This window comes from Accipiter gentilis, chromosome 26 (genome assembly GCF_929443795.1).
Source record: "Accipiter gentilis chromosome 26, bAccGen1.1, whole genome shotgun sequence".
Classification (NCBI taxonomy): Eukaryota; Metazoa; Chordata; class Aves; order Accipitriformes; family Accipitridae; genus Astur; species Astur gentilis.
Genome location: NC_064905.1, coordinates 11,245,800 through 11,267,361, shown reverse-complemented (window position 1 = coordinate 11,267,361; position 21,562 = coordinate 11,245,800). Strand labels below are relative to the sequence as shown.

At 52.0% G+C, this 21,562-nt stretch overlaps 1 protein-coding gene across 1 annotated transcript in view; it reads right to left on the bottom strand.

The window, feature by feature from the left end:
- The window catches only part of STK10 (serine/threonine kinase 10), a 50,075-nt gene continuing 28,513 nt past the window's right edge, over positions 1-21,562 (bottom strand). The window contains exons 3-19 of the mRNA XM_049829965.1: positions 19,253-19,301; positions 16,810-16,959; positions 15,340-15,412; positions 14,414-14,608; positions 13,327-13,408; positions 12,111-12,245; positions 10,801-11,337; positions 6,895-7,025; positions 5,066-5,189; positions 3,604-3,783; positions 3,270-3,362; positions 2,981-3,110; positions 2,446-2,570; positions 1,729-1,917; positions 1,288-1,413; positions 900-1,013; positions 1-784 (exon numbers count right to left, since the gene is read on the bottom strand). Of these exons, the coding sequence (XP_049685922.1) occupies positions 644-784; positions 900-1,013; positions 1,288-1,413; positions 1,729-1,917; positions 2,446-2,570; positions 2,981-3,110; positions 3,270-3,362; positions 3,604-3,783; positions 5,066-5,189; positions 6,895-7,025; positions 10,801-11,337; positions 12,111-12,245; positions 13,327-13,408; positions 14,414-14,608; positions 15,340-15,412; positions 16,810-16,959; positions 19,253-19,301 (2,574 nt within the window). The 3' untranslated portion in view covers positions 1-643. The remainder of the gene's footprint in view (positions 785-899; positions 1,014-1,287; positions 1,414-1,728; positions 1,918-2,445; positions 2,571-2,980; positions 3,111-3,269; positions 3,363-3,603; positions 3,784-5,065; positions 5,190-6,894; positions 7,026-10,800; positions 11,338-12,110; positions 12,246-13,326; positions 13,409-14,413; positions 14,609-15,339; positions 15,413-16,809; positions 16,960-19,252; positions 19,302-21,562) is intronic.

Genomic DNA, 21,562 nt, shown 5'->3' with positions numbered 1-21,562 from the left:
TCTGTATGGGGAGGAAGAGAAAAGAAAAAACCCAATCCTCCCTCCTCAAAGGAAGAAAACCCCCCCCCCAAAATCACTGTCTCTCCCTTGAGCAAAAAAGGGCCACAGCAGATAGAAATAAATCTAAGGCAAGCGTTGGGGGGCCACAAGGCCAAGGTTAGCCTAAGACAATGCCAAAGCTGCTCTGCCGCAGACTAGCCCCTACAGAGGACTGGGAGGAGGAGCAGTCACTGTGGAGAGGGAGGCTGATAACCCCTGTGCAGAGGGCAGGAGCCACCGCCTGTTTCTCCTGTTCAGCGCGGTTATTGCTTCAGTCTGAGCTGACAAGCCTGGTGAGCACTAGGCTCACGTGAGAGGCGATGCGTCCAGCTAACAGTGCAAGTGCAATCGCAGAGAAGGTCCTGCCTGGCTTCCCAGCCTGGAGCTGTGCTGAGCAGGCTAGCTCCTGGAAAAGCCACTAAAACTTCCAGTCAGCGTACCCCAGTGCAGGACAGAGGCCACATTTATCCCAGACAGAGTGAGGGGACAGGAGGGTGCTGTCGTAAGAAGAGGCTGCCAAGAGGATCTTACAAGTCCAAGTTGCCCACCTGCAGCCCAGGAGGACACAGCAAATACCAGCTGGTGGCCTGCCAGCTGTGGGGTGTTATGAGCTCTCTGCAGAGCTGAACAGGACGAACTTGGCATGTTTGGTCGGAGATGCTGGCGTCTGTCCATCTGCCTCTTCGCTCAGCTTGAAGAACATCTCCTGCTCACGCTTCTTCTGGTTCAGCTCATCCTCCAGGGCCTTAAGCAGAAGGGAACACACACAAGAGCTGTATTTGAGATTGCACTGGAGCTACGGACGCTGTCCCCTCCAACCAGCCAAGCAGGAGACCCTGCCCATGCTGAGGAGGCACTACCTTCTTCCGTGGCCTCAGCTTGTCTCGCCACTCCTTCATGTGCTGGTTGTGGTTCTCATCCAGGGACTTAAGCTTCTGGGTTTCATGCTCAATCAAGAGGTGACACTTTTCATTCTAAACACAGATCGCAAAACAGAACACCCATTAAGCGGCTGGGACTGTAAATCCAGTGATCAAACAGGACTTGCATCGCCCAGAGGCATTCAGAGCTCTGAGCTCCAGGGCACATTCAGACACAGCCACAAAAACCTCTCAAGGCAGGGCAATGGGACATCAGGTCTAGTTCTCTGACAGTCCTCTGCAGCCACTTCTTATGACATGCTCCCTGCGATGGAGCAGAAACAGCACAGAGGCAGCCCCAAGAGACCGAGCCACAAGGGATGGGTACCTGCAGCTGCTGGAGCTCATTTGTATTGCTCTCGCACTGGGCCTGCATGTCCTTCATCTGCGTCTCGTGCTTCTGCTGCTGGTGCAGCCGCTCTGCTTTTTGCCTCTTCTCTTCCTGCTGAGCAAACTGGAAGAGAGAAAAGCAGATGCCCGTGTAGGCAGTGTTGCTCTGATCTCTGAAGCTGGTTAAGAGACTGGCCGGTTTGCACTGTTGTATAGGTAAGAGAGAAAAGCCCTGAGGATGCTTCCCAACACTAGTCACGACAGAAGCAGTGCTGAAAACCACACTCGATGCCACAAAAAGCAATAACCGCTGACGCCCTGCAGTGGGTTAGAAATTTGGCAATAGTTGTCTTTTTCCGACTTCCCTTCTGCCTGTAGGCCAGCAAAGCACTTCACCCCCAAGCCAACCTCAACCCTTGTCCCCTTTGCAAGACCTGACCTGTTTTATCTTCTCCCGCTGCTCAGATGCGCTCCCGCTGGAGTGGATGTGAAGGCTTTTCTTGTACATGGCCATGCGCGTCTTCCCTTCGCTTCGCTGGATTTTGGGGAGCCGGGCTTTCTCCTGCTGCTGCCGAATTTTCAGCTGCTCTAACATGCGCTGATTGTATCGCTGCATTTGCTCCCTTTCCTGCAGTAGTAGAGGGACAGGTATAAGAGGAGTAGGGACACCTCAGGCCTATAAGAAAGCACTGAAGAGATCAAAAAAAAGCTGGAGAACAGATTTGGCAGTTGCACGGAGGTGGCTGGTGACAGACAGCTCTAAAGGGACAAGAGGTGAGGGCAGCTACTGAACATGCTGTGAAAGCAGAGGAGAAGGGGGCTGGAAGGAAGCAGAAATGACTGCGAGACATGCCAGTCTTCAGTCACTGCTCTGGGAATCCACCATCCCATACACTGGACAGTGACAGATTTCCAGAAAAGCCGCCAAAATTCACAGCTGCTTCTTGTCTGTTAAATGCATGTGGCACAGAATACGTGTCCCAAGCAAGCAGGCTGACCCGAGCATTATTCTGGTCCCTTTCCACTAATAATGACCAAGTCCCTTAACTCCTAACCCACCCTTACCCGCTTACAGCCTGGAAGGGAAACACCCTTTCTGGGGACACCCAGGGACCCTGCTGACCAGCACTGGCATAGGAAGGTTCCAACTCTTCACCTTTTCATGCTTCCGGAGCAACTCATGCCTCTGGAGGAAATACTGGTCCTTTAGCTGCTGCTTGACAAGCTGGTGTTTCTCCTGTTGCTGATGCTCTTCGAGATCCCAGATGCACGCCTCCCGGTCTGAGGAAGGGAGAAGGGTCAGGAGACAACCCACCCTGGCCCCCCAGCTTGGTCACACGAAGCATCCCAACCATGAGCGATCCCTATATGCAGGAGCAGTGCAGCAGATGTGGGGGGTGATCGTTCACCTCCTGTTTTCCAGGAGAAATTGGTTGCAAACCATATTGGAGAATCATTTCTTGCAATTATGAAGCCTAATTGGTTCGTATTTGTAAAGAGCTTTGAAGATTAAAGCACTAAGTATTATTATTGTTAAACATTTAGACAGGATCTGGCAAGGCTGTTTTTTCCAAATCCTATTCTGCCAGCTTGCAACTCTGTCACAGCATCTGTTGCGTGGGAAGAGCCAGCGTTGGATAAACCCATCGTTACAGCATTTGCTTTCCTCCTTTACAGCCTTTGCCACCCACCTCTCATGAGCTGCTGCTTTTTGTTCAGGCACTCGCGTTCCTTGTCACAGATCTCTTTTTTGTTCTGGGCAGTTATATTCTTCATGGCTAGCTCTAGGTCCTCCTTCTGCTTGGCCAAAAACTCTTGTTCCTGGAAGAAAACAGCAGTACCACCATGAGCACTCCTTCTGCTGCAACTTGAAAAGCATCTGGTGGTGTTTGAGAAACTGCCAGTCCCTCAGGGAGGAAGGATGCTTCTGTCTACTATGCACTTCCCTGTCTTGGAGTTGTAATCTTCTCTCAGCCTTACCATAGTTTGTTTTTTCTGGGCAAAGTCATCCATCTTCACCTTCATGTTCCCTTTGCGCTGTTGCCGTGGCAGCTTCTCAACCTCACTTTTGACCTTTGGGGAGGGAAATGAGATTTATCAGCAGGTAACTTTAGGCCAAGAACAACCCCACATAATGTTGCTAAACAGCTGGACCTCAGGAAACACCCAAATATACCACAGAAAAGCAACAGCTTCCTGCTAAAACACCAACAACTGCTTCCCTCTCAAATTCTGCTATGGAGAAATGCTGAAGCTTTCCTGGAAGAAACAGAAGCAGGAAGCCAGCTTTCCTCCATCTTATCCCCATTTTTACCTCCTTCTTCATCTGCTTCAGCTGCTCCAGGAATTTTACATGGTCCCGCTCCTGCTCCAGGCGAATGCGCTTGGCCTCCTCCCGCCGGCGCAGCGAGTGATCTTGTTCCATCTTCTCAATCTGCTGCTTCTGCTGCCGTTCAAGGTTTTCCAGTTCAGTGTCGTAGAACTTCTTCTTTGCCTATAGGGGAAGGGCGCAGAGGTCAACCTCAGTGTCCTCTCTGCTTCATTTCCTTCCAAAAGTTGTTTGGTTTTTTTAAAAGAAAAAATAAATAAAATTAAAAAAAAAGAAAAAAAGGGGCTGGAGGTTGTCCTTGCATGGACTGAGCCTCTTTACTAAACATAGGGGAGAGAAATTTCAAAATAACACCCCACAAAGCACACAGGGCAGACCCAGCTCTAGCGTGAGTACAAAGCATTTTTAAACTTGTTCTAGTGCTGATGCACTTCAAGCCTTTCTCCTGCTTACATCCTGATTGCAACATCCCACTGGGACCCAGGGCCCTGGGCAAATATTAGCAGGCAGTGAAGCTCAAGCATAACAGTTCTTTCTCTGCAGACAAGGATTTCCAAGTCTGAGGGCACTGCGCTCCGACAGCGCCCTTGTGTTCAATCTCTCCCTCCCTGCAAGCTGCAGGGATGGAGCACCCAGGTGTCAATGAGAGCAGGTTGCAAACTGCCCCAGAAAAAGGGTAAAGGAAGTAGGTTTGGGGCTCTTCCACATCGCACTGTATAATGAATAAATCTCACAAATAAGAAGTGACTTGCTAAGATGGGAATTCACAGACGTGGCACGTCAAGACTGTAGAAATACAACAGAGCACACAAATGAGTGATGGCTCCCAGCCTGCCGCGAGGGGATGGGGTTGCCAGGCGTAGATGCTAGGGGAATTAATAAAGGGGTGTTTAAAAGATGGCTCATGAAAGCTTTGAAGTGACTTATCTACAAAATTATTTTACTTCAACAGAAGCTGCCCATAGAGGGACTAAGTATGTAAGCCCAGTTTATCTTTATTCGATTACACTCAAAGACTTGCCAGATTTCCTGCTGTCACACGCTAGCCACATTGCTTTCTTATTTAAAGGTTTTTTTTCTGTGAAATACAACAGCACTATAAACTGTTTCTCACAGTAGCTGTGAACAGACATACAGGGAAAGATCATTAAAGAGGGAAAGTCCAGAACAACCCTTACCCTGCTACACCCTGCCGGGCAATGGCAGTCAGTGCTTCCCAAGCTGCAGGCTGCACATGCTTAATGCCCACAAAAGCCTCTGTCCCCCACAAACACATCCCATGCCTCAGATCCCAAAGGGGTTCCTCAGCGGTCCTGCTCCCTCCAGCCACGATGCCCCAGGACTGCTGCAACCCAGAGAGCATCGCCCTGCACAAGGGCGTGCAGGGCATCTGTAGAGAAGTCAAACGAGCCGATACCCAGGAGCTTCCCCTTCCCTGCCCGTGTACCGTCATTTCTTGCTCGAAGCGCCTCAGCATCTGCTCCAGCTGCAGCTGGTGTTTGCTGTTGAGCTGGGCCTGGTTTCGATGCTCCTCCTTCTGAAGGAGACGCAGCTCCCGCAGCTCCTGGCGCCTGCAGAGGGTTAAAATGGAGGGGGAGAGAGAAATACAGTCAGACAAGTTCAGAGGCACGTGCCTAAGCAGAGATGGCAGAATCAATAACCAGAGCACTTCAGGAGGGAACGAAAGCTGCACAGCCATCCCGTAGCACCCTGCCACTTGCTTAGAGCCCAGGCAGGAGGTAAATGCCAACTGACTGATGCGCTCTCGTGCTCTGTGACACCAGGGCGCTGCGAGGAAGCAGGATGCTAATTATGGTAACTGTTGGAAAACTTGTCAGTTTTCACAGGTAAGGCCTGTTAGCATTCACAGCTTCTTAAACAAGCCCTGTCAAAGATCCCAAGGTGATTCTGCAGGCACCGCTCCCCCAGCCAGCACCCAAAATACCTATTCTGTCAGCTGGGTTAGTGCACACTGGTCTTCAGAACACAGCTCAGGCCAAGCTGGTGCTGCTCTGGCCTGGCCCTTGTGCTCCACATCCATTCTTGCTCGTGCCTGGGTGACAGAAAGGGCAGTTTTCCCAAATTCACACCTATCTACCACAATATTGCATCACTCTTCTCATGCAGCTTCATATCCAATAAAAGGGAGCCTCTGCTCAGACGGTTGCATTTGAGCCCATTTGCCATGTTTGTGCCCAATGGAGCTGAAAATCACTGATGTACTGTGCAAAAGGGGCAGCAGCAGCAGTTTCCCCATGCCAGATCCCCACCATGACCTTTGCTGCTGTACACTAGCCTTACACATTAAGTACAACCCTCTCTTCCCCCACCTTGCAGATGGAGCAGGCACTATTTAAAAATTCAGAAGGAGCCTTTCCTCAGGGATGCCACCACAGCTAGGAGTGGACCAGGAGAAAGCAGCTGTTCCTAGAAATTCCCTGAATGCTAGTATACGCGCTCCTTGTGTTTTACTGGAGTTCTATGCACTTCTCACACAAAAATGAGCAGCTAATGAGCTTTTGTATAGATCTTATATTAGGGCCTAGGAATAAGGCTGCTACAGGGACACATAGTACTTGGGACAGATTATGTCCCAAGGAGTCCCTCAGAGCAGCACGAGGGAGCCTAGAACAGGGCATCAAGCAAAACAATTTGTATTTTAAGGGCCTTTTCGTTTCAGTGCTGCTACTGATAGCAACCGAGCTAGAAACAGCAGTTTCTCTTCCTGAGAACAGGTCATGGAGGCTTGAGAGCCATCAGATCTGCAAAGGAGTCACAAAGGCTTAAGCAGGGAGGATACACCCATGAATATTAAGTGACGCTCAAGGAGTTTACAACTCCCTTGACCTTTCTGTTAATGAAGTCTGAGGAGGTACAAGAACAAGAGGAAGAGGAGCATCTTGAGAAGATTTCTGTGCTTATTTCCATTGAGCCAGCACATCTACAGCCCCGGAGACACACTCAGTCATCCCCAGAGGACACAGCTAGCCACAGCACAAGCATCCCTTGCCACAGCCTTGCTGCATCTTATTCCTGAGCTGCATCCCTCGTTCCCCTGCATACAAACAGACCTCAGCTTATGCACTACAGCAAGCCCCCTGCCAACCAAGGAAAGGCTAAAAGTAGTGATGTCCACACTGGACAATTGTCCTGTCCAGGTGGTACCAAGACAGAAAATGAGAGGACTTTAGGTCGCCCCTGGATTTGCTTGCAGAGAAGAAAACCCTGTCCTGGTTTTGGCACCCTGCCCTCCCTCCAGCCCAGTGACCCACTTGCCTGAGAAATCTCATCTCTTCATCCTTCTTCTCATCCTCGCTGATGATCTTCGAGGTGGTGACACTCACCTCTACTCCATCCACCACAAACTTGCGGGTGCGTTTCAGTGTCTTCTTGTGCATCCGGGAATCCTGAGTTCAGCAGGAGAGGAAAGGAGGTGGCAATGAAGCAGCTCCCCGGCTTGTTGCACGGGGTGCTACAGCTGGAAGCCTCAGAGCAATTTTGATGCCGTCATTAATGAAGAACATAAGCAAGGAAACCACATTGAGCAAAAATCATCAACAGATTTGGAGCTGCCATTCGAGCCACGCAGCCTTGCTATCGCACAACGGCACAGTGTGATTTCCACCCTGCAGAAACCTGATCTGGAGGAGAGGCAACCCACCACCTGAGAACCTTTCCTCACCATGTCCAGCTACAGCGAAGCCTGAAGGGGGCTGCTAGGACCCTCCTGAATTGCAGTGCCAAGGAATCCACACAACAGGAACCTTGCAATGGTTCCTTTTGAGGCTCCTGGGCCATCTGACCTCCAGGTACCCCCACACACACTCTTGGAGGTGCAAGGCAGGAAAGTCCCCTGCATCAGGCTGTGACTGCAGATGGAGCTACAGGGAAACAAGCCAGCCCTGCCCAAAGGCTCTCTGCTGGTGTTCCTCTGGCCCTCATTACAACACCTCACTAATCACAACCAGCTCCAAGCCTCTTACAGTGACCTCCACAAAGCACAGCCCAGGCTCATTTCACTAGCACAGGTAGGCACAAGTTTCAGGAGCACCGTGTCCTCTCCCAGCAGTGCCACAGCAGGTCAGCATCCCCCTGCAAAGTCAGCAGCCCAAGCCTGACTGAAGGATGCATCCAGTAACTCAGTTTCTTTGGCGGGGGGGGGAGATATGAATAACTTGAATCATGCAGCCCTATGGGGAAAGCACAGTGGTAGAGCGAGCAAAGGCTCCCTGAAGTCCTCTTGCTCTTACAGCGATGACCTTTACAGATATAGAAGATGGCAGAAGAGCTTCACATGAACCTGCAAGGCCCAAAGCAAGCCCTTGGAGAGCTTGCTGCAATGGAGGAGCCAGAGAAACTCTGAGGACATGCAACTTGTCCACTGTGTAACAACGCACCACTAAAGTAGAGGTTCAACCAACACAGAGAAATTGGTGCAACACAGAGAAAAGGTTCGCATGAGACCAGCTTAGGTCACGAAGGCTCTTACTGCCCCAAACTGAATTAAAACAGCTGGTGAAAACTCCTGCATTTTCCAAAGGAAAAAAAATGCCAACATTCAACTGTCTGTACCAGCCCCAGTGCTCATTAACACTGTGACTCACTGCCTGAGCCCAGTGACCCCAGGCTGCTGCAGCTGGGCTGGTGCCTGGTCCCCAAGCGGTCCCCAGGCTTTTCCCCTGTTGAACAAGCAGCTCCCTGCCTTATTCATGGAGCTACTCAAATGTAGATCTAAAACCAGAATTATTAATTTTCTCCTGGTCTTTTCTGTTATCTCTCATTAGCAGGCCAACATCCTCTCTGGAACACAACTAAATGCATTTTCAAGCATTCCTGTAAAGTAAATTATTCTCCAGAGAACAGTCTGAGAAACTGTGGTCATACGGGATGCTGACTTTGAGTCCCCATTGACCACACTTCACAGTGCACATCCCAGTGTGCCTCTTCCAGCTCCCAAGGGCTTCAGCTAAAGCTGTGAACTCCCAGTATCCATGCAGGTCAGACTTCAGAAATTCAAGCTAGATACTCAAAAGAAGGAGTTCCCTCCAGAAACAGTTGTATCTGAGAAAGTTTGGTTTACCTTTTCAAAACCCTATCCATCTCCTTCTGCCTATTTCTGACTGTTTTCTCTGCCAGTTACAGCCTCCAAAACTCATCTTTAGATTTTTTTACCCCTAATCTTTCTAAAAAAAGAAAAAACAGACCTGGATACTTTTTGCCAAAAAGTTGGGGGGTTGAGGTTTTTTTAGACTAAACTATAAACAACTAGAAAAAGAGTCTGATAATAAAAGAGTCACCTTAACTTTGCAGTTTAGTCTGTGATAAAAAGCATGTAATAGTTAATGTTTACAACTAGAAATGGTTTAACTCTTTACTGACCCTTCTCTTGCTGCAAGCTGCCTGGCACCCTGTGCCTGAAACCCAGTGGCACCAGGAACTTGAGCAAGGGCAGAGCAGGGGTGTTTAACCCCACAAAGCTAAGCCTGGGCAAGGAGCCAGGGTGAGGAGGGAGCAGTACAGCCCAGTACTCCCCCATGCACTCACAGCTCACTATGCAAAGCAGAGGCTTCAGCAGAGGTTTTTTTCCCAGGGCCCTCCAGCAGCATCACTCCTGGAGAACGGCTCTGCTTGAATGGCTTGCTTGGAGAGATGCCATTTAGTTTGTTCTGAGCATTACCTCTGGCTGGGGCCATTCAAACCGTGATCTAATATGTCCATCTATCTCTTTGAGACTTACTGCCTGTAAAATGAAAAAACTCCTTTCCCTTTCTAGGGGACCAGCTGGGGAAAAGCAATCACACACATGGCATCATATTCATCTTTGGCTGGCCTCAAACAGACCAGGTGTCACAGGAAAGGCAGTGAGGAGGGGTAAATTGCCATGCAAGAGCATCACACTTCCCTCATTAGGGATCCACATTGATTGAGGGCTCCTGCAGGGGATGCTGGCTCTCATGCTCACAGCAGGAGACAGGAGGGGAGGAAAGTTTTGCGGAGAATGGTTTTTGGGCACGTTTCTGTGCTGGGAAGCTATCACTCATATAGGCAATTGGATGAAGATCTTGTGCAACACATCACTCTGCCCCCTCAAGTCACACACATTTCTTCTTCTGAAGCTCAGCAAGTATCATTCCGGTTATTTTGCCTCTTCCTCTAAGCCATGCTGACCTGGCCAGCTCTGGCTCACAAGCATTCCCAGCCTCCAGAAAGCTTTAGCAAAAGCCAAGAAGCCTGGGAGGTCTTCGTGCAAGTCACTGCTGACACAAACCAGGCCAGATGTATGGCAGGTTGGAAAAAAGTGAGAGGCACCACCCCAAATAAGCCTTCTCCTGGGGCTAGGTGTTCTAGGAAAGAGCAGCAGAGTGACAGGCAATGGATAAAGTTTAGGAAATCACGTTTTGGGTTTCATACTTGTCCTTGCTCCGATTGTGTACGTCTGCACAAGTTGGCCGAGTGGCTCAATTACTTCACACTTCTCAGGGACCCAAAATAGCTACAAAACATCAGACTTCCCTTAAATTTCAGTGGCCTGGGACAGCAGAGGACACACATACCTGCACCAGCTCCGCCAAGAGCTTCTCCTTCACTTGAGAACGTACCATGTGCCCATGGCACAGCTTAACCCTGCAGTATGTGCTGGGCTGCCCTGAGCCCAGCTGGGACAGGCATCCCATAAACAGGGAAAACAAGCCATCGAAGGCTTTGCCTAGAGATGGGCTTCCTCCCTCCTTGCTGGCCCTGTGTTTACTTGCAGAGCTCCAAGCCCGAATGCTCACATAGCAAGTGCTGCGGCGAGCCTTTCCACATATCTCGCCAAATAGCACTGGGGAGGCACCTGGGTGGTCTTTAGCATCGTGCTCAAGCAAGATTCCTGGACCCTCTGTCTTCACCCAGCCTCCGTCCGCTCCTGCTTTACCTGCTCCCCACCTTCAGGCACAGGGAAGACTAGGGGCAACTCACGTTCTCCTCAAGTCAAAGATCAACCTCATCTAGAGTACAGCATGCTGCTTTCTCAGGAAGGCATTTAAGGGGCTGTGGCCAAGTGTGTATGTGTACAGCCTCTCAAGGAAAGGATCTGAATTTCAGGGACTTGGCTAAAAAGGGGGGAAAAAAACCCCTCAGCACTTTTTAACAGGGGTTTGCTGCCCTTCCTTCTCCACACCCTCTGCCCAGCACTCTTACCTTCAGGGAGATGGAGCCACTCTCTCTGTTGAGGGACAGGTCAGCAGACAGGGAGATGGTGAGGTCCATGCTTTCAGAGGCTGAAGTGCTGCCAGAATCCGAATCCCCTTTGGAACGGTTGCCAGGGAAGGGAGCTGGGGGATCCAAGCTCCCATTGGCAAGCTTCTCCTCTGTGAAGTTCTCCAGGTGACTGCTCTCCGGATGCTCCACGATGCTCTTCCGCTCCTTTCTGCCTGGCCCGGGCTGCTTGTCCCCCTCTGTTGAGTTACCCAGCCGTCCAGGCTGCGAGATGATGTCTGGCTTGCCCTGGGTGGCCAAGGTGGCAGAGCTGGTTTTTGTGGAGCGGTTGCTCTCCAGTTTGTCATTGTCACTGCTTATTCCTTCATCTGAGACTTTATCGCTCTGTCCATCTGTGGTCTCCTTACCAGTCCCCACAGGCCCATTCGCTGCCTTGGGCAAGGAAGAGTCTGGAGGCTTTTCCCCATCAAAACTCAGCTGACTCGCCTCAGAAGGGTCTCGCTTGTGCTTACCAGGGGGCTGGAAAGACAGCGAAGGGAAGGTGTTAAAGTGGTAGTGCAAAACCCAACACAACTGCAAGAGCTGCAATTCCCCACGCATCAGAGCAAAGTCACCCACAGCTAAAGAGTTATTGGGAGGAAATCTTCCCTTTTAGGACATCTGCCCTAGGATACTTTTATTTTTCTCCAGGTTTGTGGACCCAAGGACTATAGACACTGGCTGGAAGGAAACAGCACAGTGAGGAAGCTCCAGAACCTGCAAGTTCTTAAGATGCAGCCTAGGAGTTTGCATATCAAACACCTTTTCCCGTGGCTAACTCCACCATGGATTAGCCACTGTCCTTTGCCACAGATGAGGGAGGTCGAGGCATGTCGCCCAGCAAAGCTGCCCAGGCAGACTTGAGATGTCCCCTCCCAAGAGCCCAGCTCAGGGGCAGATTTGCCGAGCTCCCTCCTAGGGCTGGTGGTGCCTCACTGCTGCACTACGTGCTGCTGGTGATGCTTCCACTCCAACCTCTCCAGCCTGTACCAGGGCCTAGTTTGTTTTTTGTTTGTATGTTTTTTAACCACTTCTTGTAAGCCCCTCCTGCGAGCCAGCATCATTGTTTCTCATTGCCCTTGGCAGCCACTGAAAAACAGCCCCTCCCTAGCCAAGCAACCACTTCCCCCTCCACCTGATGGGGCCTAGAATAGCTGTAAATCAGCTTTATGGAGCCTAGAAAAGTTGCTGGGCTCTTTCCCCCACCACAGCCACACTGGCAAACTTGCCAGCACAGGGCCGGGAGTGCTCACCGAGGCGGACTCCGACGAGTCATCTTCTTCTGCTTCATCCCGACTGTCCTCAATCTCTTCCATCACCTCAGCCTTGGCCTCGGCCACCAGCTCGCGTAAGGCCCGGTTGCTGGTCACCTTGCTGACGAAGGGATGCTGAAAAGCCAAGCACAACGCACATGCGTGAGGTGGCCAAAAAACAGACTTCGTGAGCTCACGGCCGAGTGACCGCACAGGGACGGTGATGGCAAGGACCACTTCTTGCTTTAAAACAACTGCAAAGACCTAAGGACACAGTTCTTGCCAGTGTGACCAGGCTTAAGCCCCCCAGATGAATTTACAGATAGTTGCTGCACATATGAGGGAGAACAAGAGAGAACATGATGCCGAGGTTAAGCGCCAGCTCTGTACACAGATGCTCAGAGCGTGGTGTTCTGCAAAGCTGCTTTACATTAAAATCCCCCAAACAAAAGCACCGGTTCCACTTAAACAAGGGGCTCTTGCTGCAGAGGAGACGTCCCCCCTTGCTGCAGGCAGGCTGAGCTCCGGAGCACAGCTCCGAGCCCGCAGAGTGCCACCAGCCTGCAGGATCCCTGGGTGCAAACAGAGCATGGGGGAAGGTCGAGTTGAAATCGGGCTCGAATCGCTCAGTGCACACAGTGGGGTGCTCATGTTGAGCTTCAGCAAAAGGCTGGGGAGTCCCTCAGGTTTGCAGAAACCGTTGCACATTTTTTCCCCGCTGACTTGGGTGCAGGACTGGAAGCGTGCAGCCAGACTGCCAGTGCTGCAGAGTGAGAGCATTTGCAGTCAGTGGGGAAAAGCACCTTCCAGGTTTTCACTATTATTTTGAAAGGGGACGGGAGTATAGAAAAGGAGTTGAATTTAAATCTGGGATAACCAGGTATCATCTAAGCTGGCTGCCACGTGGGCATTTTTAGGCAACGGGAGCCATTTCTATTCCAGCTGGTGTCCACAGGGGCTCTGCAGTTTGCTCCAAAGGCAAAAACATTGCCGTTCATTTTTGGAGCATTTTAGTGGCTCAAAAGTACTATGAACTTTCTAAACTAGACAAAAGTTATCTGAAACCAGTCTAGGGCCCGTAAGCACTTTTTTTTTTTTTTAACCCTCCTTAAGGAGAAGCAGGCTGTACAGACGCAGGTGGTTCAGACACTCGCAGACCCAGGGAGACACGGACGCCAGCCACAGACCCAGCCCAGGGGCTGGTGCTGGTCCCTACCTCCAGCAGCTGGGCAGCACTGGGCCGGGTCTCCGGGTTCTTGTCCAGCGCTGTCTTCAGGAAGTCTCTGAACTCCAGTGACCTTAAACCACAGCCATTCATGAGAAGCTCAGAAAAGGGAAAGGCCTCACACACCACAGGGGCTGCTCAACCCCTTTGCAGGTTGTGTCCCAGTTTGCAACTAGCCACAATCACCGTTTCACTCCTAGCACGGGAAATCCTGTGCTCAGTTGTTCTGATTATTCGTAAGAGAATCAGCAATGTGGTCAAGCGAGGGACTAGATTTTGCCTTAGCGGGGATGGCAACAGACAGTGGGACTGAGCACCAGCCATTGTACCCCAGGGCCAAGGTGGAGAGATTGGAGAAGACACCAGCAGTTATCCTCCAAAGGGAGCCCATGGGAGGAGGCGCTTGTGCAAAGGGATGTTCCAGGACCCATCCCCACAGCCGCAGTGTGAAAGAATGGCTGTGAAGGACCAAGAACCCCATAGAAGGGCACCCTCAACCTGCAAAGCACAGCTCAGATACAGAGCACGTCCTGACCCAGTTCTGGCTTCTGAGCTGCTCCAGAGGAAGCGCTCCCACCCTGCCTGCTACCGCTGTAACACTTGTGACTCCAGTGGTCTCCCAGTAATTTGCTGCTGGCTTTCATGCAGTGGGTTTTATCATGATTTAAAAAAAAAAATTTAAAAATTAACTGATTGGATTTTTTTTAAATGCATAAGAGGCCATCCAGACTCCAGGAAAGAAATTCCGGAGCTCTTGGCCATCTCCAGGTTTAGAGGAAAATCTGCCTTTCATACAAAACCAGGATGTTTTGAAAACACCCAAGGATCACTCTCGCTTCAGCAGGGCTGTAGGTGGGCAGCAGCTCCCCCCGTGCTGCCGGCACACTGTCAGTGCCGAGCAGCCTGCCTTCAGCCAGCAGTGCTCTCGGGGCTCTAGCACACAGCTGGACCTAGAATACAGCTAGAATCCTACAATGGGTTCTCAAATTAAACAATACTGCTAGAAACGACTATTTTTCCTCTCTTGAAATACTGTGTAAGTTGGGAAATGTGCACTCTGCTGCCCCAAACCCCTCACCATTTGGAAGGGCAGCTGAGCGTGGGGGGGTCAGACTTGGCAATCTTCAGCAGCACTCTCATGGGGTTGAGCTCGTGATGGGGTGGCTCGATCTGGGCCATTTCAATCAGCGTGATTCCCAGGGACCAGATGTCCGCCTTGTAGTCATACGGAGTGTCCTTCATGGTCTCGCACATCACCACCTCCGGGGCCATCCTGCAAGGGGCAGAGGAAGGAGCAGAGATGGGGAGGGATGACACCAGTGTCACACAGTGAGAGCCTTGCAGCAGCAGTTAAATGCTTTAAATAATCCACAGCATTGCATAAAAACATCCTTTCCTCCGAGCTCTGGGTTTCAGAAGAAGCAGCATCTTTTCTAAGGGGTGCAACCCCCTCCCTCTTCTGCAGGCCAGCCAAGACAGCCCAGGCAGCCCATGGAAACCCCCAGGCCATTGACATCTGGCGCGGATGTTGCTTCAGACAATAAATTAATCCTCGCCGATTCCATTCCTTCAGCAAGTCGGGTGATTTAGAGATTGTGTTTCTGGAGCGAGGAGTCGTTCCCATGTGCTTGGAGTTGCTTCAAAGCCCACTCCACCCCCCAGGGTGGGGGGAAGTGGGGAGCGCACACACGCGAACACACGCGTGTCCCTCGCTCCTCCAAGCCTGAAGCATGGTGGCCCCTTGGCTGGCTCAGGGTACCGTGACACCGGGCAACGCTACTGCACCACCGAGGCTGCTCACAGCTCCCTTCAGGCAAGCAAAACCCTTGCACGTGTGGACACCGGCCCAGACTCCTTGTTAAAATCCTCCCACCCACACTCGGTAAGGCGCTATGGTCCCATGCACCCCAAAGGCCATCGGCTCCCCGTTTCTGAGCAAGCCTGATTTTCAGAAGAGTGAAGCTCCTCATAAACACAGGATTTCTTAGCAAGCAGGTCACTCACCAGTAAGGGGTCCCAATGAAGGAGTCTCGCTTCTGCAAGGTTTTAATGTTTTTGGCAGACACTCCAAAGTCAGCTGCAAAGAGCAGTAACATTAGATGCCGTAGGAAAACTGAAAGACCCTTCTGAATTAGCACACTTGGCTGAAATGCAGATTTAAAAGCAAACACACATTTAAGGCAAGAACATGATACAACGTGCCGTTTCCTCTAAACTGAGCATCAGAAATTAAATTTGCTTTTGGGTACATAACCACCAGGGACCTTCCCCTCCCATGTACTATAAGACAAGGGCATAAAAAGCCATCCCTACTGTAACCCAAACCCTACGCATCTAGAGGGAAGTCAAGATCTTTTCCACAAACAAAAACAGGTCCGTGGCAGATTACTTTCAGGACTGCTATTTCATAGCAAAAAGTCTCATTTTACACCAGAAAAACTAAAGTCCTGTTACATTCTTTCTCTTCCCTTCAGTCCTGTGCACATCAGCCACTGCATGATGCCTTTCCCTGATTTTGTCCCTCCTATAGAGAGCTGCTGAAGCCAACCCAACCCAAATCAAATCGGCAAGACCTGCAGAGGGTACCGAGCTCACCTCAGGTCAGTTTGCTCTCCGAGACGGCCCTGTTGACCTCTGGAGGAGCTGTTAACCATCTGCACCCTGGGCTCAGGGCGTCCCTGACTGTGGGTCACCCTTGGCCCAAGCCAGCAGTGTGTTTTCACAGTGGAGCACAACCCATGGCCACAGGAAAGTTCCCATCTTCTCAGGCTAGCTGGTCTCTATTGGCACCCACAGACACATGCCAAGAACACCCCACAGCAGCTGGCACCCCTCTGCACCTTTCTGACCAGTTCCTACAGACAAAGCTACCTTCTCATCCCCCAGCAGGTAGCTGGATGCCAATTTAACTCAAGCCCATAGCGAATTGGCAAAGTGACCCTTTGGCAAAACTCACCCTGTCACCACCTGACCTGCTCTGGAGATAAGACAAATAGTTCCAGCTCCCAGCCCTGCCAACTGGCACCCTGAACGGGATGCTCAGCAGGCCAAAGAGCACAAAAATCGAGTCCAAAGAGGGATTAAGCAAATTCACAAAAGTAAAGTCCGTCAAGGGCCTGAGCATGGCTGTGGCTCGGCGAGTCTTGGTGCCCAGCTGGGGGCTAAGCACAGCACACAGCTCGATGCTAGATTTGGCCTCCCACAAAACAACACCAAGTTTTCCCCCACCTTCTCCTGCCTGAGCTGGTCAGCCAGCAGACAAGCAGCTGATGTCCTGTAGGCAGGGCAGAGAGCACCCTTCAATCCCACCCCCAGGCTCGGGCACAGCCAAACACTACAATCCAGCTCCCAGCAGCACGTGGCTGTCATTAGCGTAGCGTGAAATGGTCCCAAGCAGCACCATCGCCCACGGCAGCTCTCCCAACGAGCTCAGCCCAGCAAGCGCCTGCCGTGCTCCTGTGCCGCGCAGCTCACCGAGCTTGATGTCCCCATCCTGGGTGAGGAGCACATTGCCTGCCTTCAGGTCACGGTGGATGATCTTTTTGCTGTGGAGGTAATGGAGGGCTTCCAACATCTGGCGGCAAATCACCTGAATCTGAGGTTCGGTCAGGCCCCGGTCCAGCTCTGTGGGGAGGGAAAGAACCATTAAACAGGACAGGGATTTGAGTGATGCTCCACCTGAGCAGCAGGAAGGCATGGGCTACCCAGCAGACCATTTAAAAACCATTGTCCATGTGTCAAAGCAGCGGGACACCAATGCAAATCAGCTTGTTAAGATAATTTATTCCCTAAGCCAGCGCTCAGCACAACGCCTGCCTGCTTGGAGCTGCTGGTTTATAGCTCCCTCCCAGGGATGCACGGCTGAGGCATCTGGCCCAGCGGGTGAGGGGGACGAGGAGGGGGAGCCAGGCATGCCTGCGACGGGGGTCTGAACTGCGAGTTTCCCACCGATTTGGGAAAAGGGTCCCTGCAGACAAGCTGGGCCTTGCCCAGCACAAGGACAATGCTGCAGACAGGAGGGAGCTGAACTTGGCTGCAGGCGGCAGCAGGGTCAAACACAGGCATGAACGCTCAGCAGCTCCATACGTAGCCACGGTCTCATCCCCCAAGGAGCTACCCCTGCAGAGATGCAGCGTAACCCCCTGTACATCAGGAGGGACATGCCACTTCCCAAAGCAACAAGCAATAAAATGCTAACCAGCATTATCCCTACTGCTCTGAGCTGGTATTTTCAGGTAGCACCAGGTACCAGCACACCAGTTCATACCCCACTGTCTGTCCCTATTTCTGAAGTTTGCGGGGACATGCGACCACGGGGACGACCTCCCTGCTAAGCTCTGCCCGGCCACCTTTACCATCCGAGACCGCTTTCTAAGGCGATGGCTCTGCAAACCATCAAACTTCCAGATGGTTAGCATCGTCCAAGCCTCCCTCCCTCCCTCTGCAAGCCCTTTGCAGTGCAGATCCCTCCTCCAGCACAGCTGAGTGTGCAGCAGAGCAGACCAAGCCTTAGACAACTCCAACTGCCCAAACTGCGCGGCCAGGATAGGGGCTGACGGATGGACCCCAGCAACTGGGACAGATGCTCACTCAGAGCAAGGATCTTAGCCACAGGCTGGTGGATGCCAAGTCAGCCACTTTGTTCCTCCTCTTCCTCACCAACATCTCCCTCGCTCTGGGGAAAGCTGATGCTTTGCACTCTCCCTGGAGCATCTGGCAAAAGTGAGGTGCAGTGGGCCACAGGTTTTGTACAAAAGATTTCAAAGGCAAACGCCAGCTGCTGGTGGGGATGGGGAGGTAGAACAGGCAGCATTCAGCAACTCCGAATTTACTAATGCTGGGAGCATTCCTGAGATCTGAATTGCAGCTCTGCCTGCCCCTCATTCAGGGGTGACGGCACTACAGCCAGACCACTTGCTCATGGTTTTCTCTGCTCCCCCTTCCCAGGTCCTCCAGAGACCAACTGCCAGGGACAAGGCCCCACAAATGCTCAGGCAGATTTTTGTGTCCCAAGAGACAGGGCACCCCTGCTGAGGTTTTCCAGGGGGAAGGCATCATCCTCTCCAGCACTTCAGAAAAGGTACTTTTTCATGCAGTGGTTTGAACCTCCTTTAAAGGTACCTCCTTTAGGAAACTTAAGGTTTAAGGGCCGAATCGAAGATGACAAATTTGGGTCCATACTTCTCCTGGAAATAAAAAGAAAGCAAGGCCTTTGAAGATACCAGAGCTGAAAGGGAGTAACCCCGAGGGAGATGCAGCTCTGTCCTAGGGCTCCAGGCAAGAGGATGTCAGAGCACCCTGCAGAGGGGATGTGGCACCAGCCAGGGCTGTTTTGGGGAACACCCACATACTCCCAGTCCCAGCGGCTCTATGTGGAAGGGAGGAGTTAAAAATGGGAAGATTCCGGGAATTACTGCAAACTGCAGTTTATTCCGAGGCTCTGCTGCTTCACCAGATGACCAATATCACATGGAGAAGTCAGCAAGAAGATCCTGGGAGATTCATTGCAACAGGCACCCAGATTAAACATCTCAGTCCCGCTGCCCTTCCCAGGAAGCTGTGGGAACGGGATCCCAAGCACCCGGAGCCTCCAGCAGATAAATATTTAAAGCCATCTTTCCCCTCCAGCCAGACTCTCCCTTCTCCCCACGCCTTGTGATCTGCTGATCCCAGCAGCATTTAAATCACAAAAGGACATCAAAGTAGCTCAAGAAATGCCCCAGGGCTGCCACACCTTCTGCTCCAGGTATGAAAATAGGCAAACTCATGGGAGACAAGTGGTAGCTGGAGAAGCTGGGGCACCCCCGTCTGCTGTCTGTCCGAAGGTTGCCCCTGAAAGTGTGCCAGAAGGCTGGAAATGCCTTGTGAGCATCGCCCTGAGCACGGAGAAGAGCCCGGCACCACGCGCTGCACTCACCCAGCATGGTGGCATCCACCGCCCCGCCTGGGCAGAACTCAATCATGATCTGGGGAAACAAGGAGAGAGGAATTAAAGTCCCGTCCACGTCACACTAAGCAAAGCCCACCGGGTAGGGAAGAGGAGACAAAAGCATTGGATTCTGCTTCCTCACATGGCAAAGCCACCCCTTTGCCCCACACAGTGATGCAGAGGCTTCGGTGCTCCCCAGGACACGCATCCCAGGCAGCCCCAGCACAAACCTTCACCCAAGCCCTGGGGCCAGGTCCTGCACACCGCCTACAGCAGCCATCTCAGAGGGACCATCCCCATTGCTGCAACACCCCCAGAGCAGTCGTGCCTGGCCCTGTACCTGGACGCCTACCCCGAGCAGCCAGCTTCAGCTCCATCTTCCTCTCTGTTTACATCTCTTCCCATTGCATTTTGAAGCACAGGCTGCTAGAGAGAGAAGCTTTGCCAACGGGATGAGATAGCTGTCATAGCTGGGAGCTGACGTGGCTGGGAGAAATCAGGCAGGATTTTCTTTGGCAAATTGGCAAAGAAGAGATGGAGAGGGCTGTTGGGTCTTTAATTTTTTTTCACGTTTTTTTCCTCCCCCATTGCTCAGTAGTTCATTGCTCTCTTGATCTTGAGCAATTTGAAGGGAAACTATGTCAATAAAGAGGTCGAGTACAGTCACCAGATTGATGCTGTTTCTCTCCCAGGGACGTGCGCAGAGTCCTGCCAGTCGCCCACACCTGCCTGCCTGGCCCCTGCTGTCCCCCCGCAGGGTGGGCACCACCCACTGGGGGGGCCCTTCCCTGGCACCTCCGGGATGTGGGTCCTCTTCCCCCTCACCTCTGCACAAACTCAGCCAGAGCCCTTGCTGGGGTAAGGCTCAGTGCCAGCCCCTGCTTCCCTTCGGGGCAGATGAGGCTGCTCAGATAAACAGATTAAAATTTCAAGCAGCCAGAGGTTACAAGGGACAAGAGATGCTTCACCTCCCCGACAAGCTCCTCTCCTTGTCGAGGCGACACAGGGCAACATACCGGAGAGGTAAAATGCCAGAGGTATTTTGAGGACAACGACTGAACAAACCAAAGGCAGTGTTTACCAGCACAGCTCTCTAAGCCCTTCAAGTGGATGTCACGTTATTCAACACAGCTCTAAGGACTGGACCAGGAGCTGAGGGAAGAGAGGGGAGAAGGTTCAAGGTCCCTCTTTCCCATGGTCTAATCCTGCAGCTCCAGGCAAGCCTCATCCCACCCTTTCGTCCTGCAGTTCCTACACATGGACAAGGCAAATGCTATTATTGACCTGGATCATGGTGGAAGACACAACTGTTTTGTTTTGGAGGAGAAGAGGGAGCAGGATCAGGTGCTGGGATGCAGCAAACCTTGAATTGCTCTGCGAGGACTGGCCCAGATCCAAGAGTCGGAGGGGAGACAATGCTGAGAAAAGAAACCCAGGCAGGTTGGGCAGTGCGACACAGGCACCGTCAGAGGAAACGGAGAAGAATAACCAGAGGCCAGGGCTGGGGAAGCCTTTGGAGCAGGCAGATGGAGAGAAGCAACTGGGAAGACATTCGAACCATTTGCAAACCAGGAGAATAAATACGCACAATTCGGAGCTGAGCAGGAGCCTGGCAGGGAAGAAACCAGCGGGAGAGCAGAGCCCTCACACAAATGGGCCGTGTCAACACATTTTTTCTTGCTTGAGTTTATACTTCAAACCAGAGCATCAGCAGCTTCACTAGCAAAGGGAAAGGCAAGAATTGCCTCCTGCCACGGTCTCCCCAGGCACAGAGATCCCCACTGGACCCCTGTGCCCCACCATGACCCCAACACAGGTCTAGGAGGCTCATTTCAACAAAGTATTTTTATAGTTCCTCATCATGTTCATCAGAGCAGACTACCACCACCAGTGGACACCAGCCCTTCCTGCGCTCCTCAGAGCCCAAAGCACCAGAAGCAAACCCCAAACAAGCCCCATACCAATGCCAACCTGCCAACTGGGAGGGCAAGGGCTTGCCCTCGCTCTGGGAGGCTGAGGGGACGTGCGGGGCTCTGCTGGCACAGCCAGCCCTGTGACAGCACCTCCACACAGCGATACCACGATCCTGCCTACGGGACCTGTCCTCTGCCACACCATCCAACCTCCCACTAGCCCTGCTCCTGCCGATCCAGGCACCTCGGGAACTCACCTGCCCAAAGAGGGTGGTCTCTGGGTTCAAGCAACAGCCTCCCTTACATTCAGTCAGTAGAGAAGGCTGGATGAGAAGCTTGTCTGTGCTACCAGGCTCACTCGGCTCTTGAATTTAAACAGTCCCAA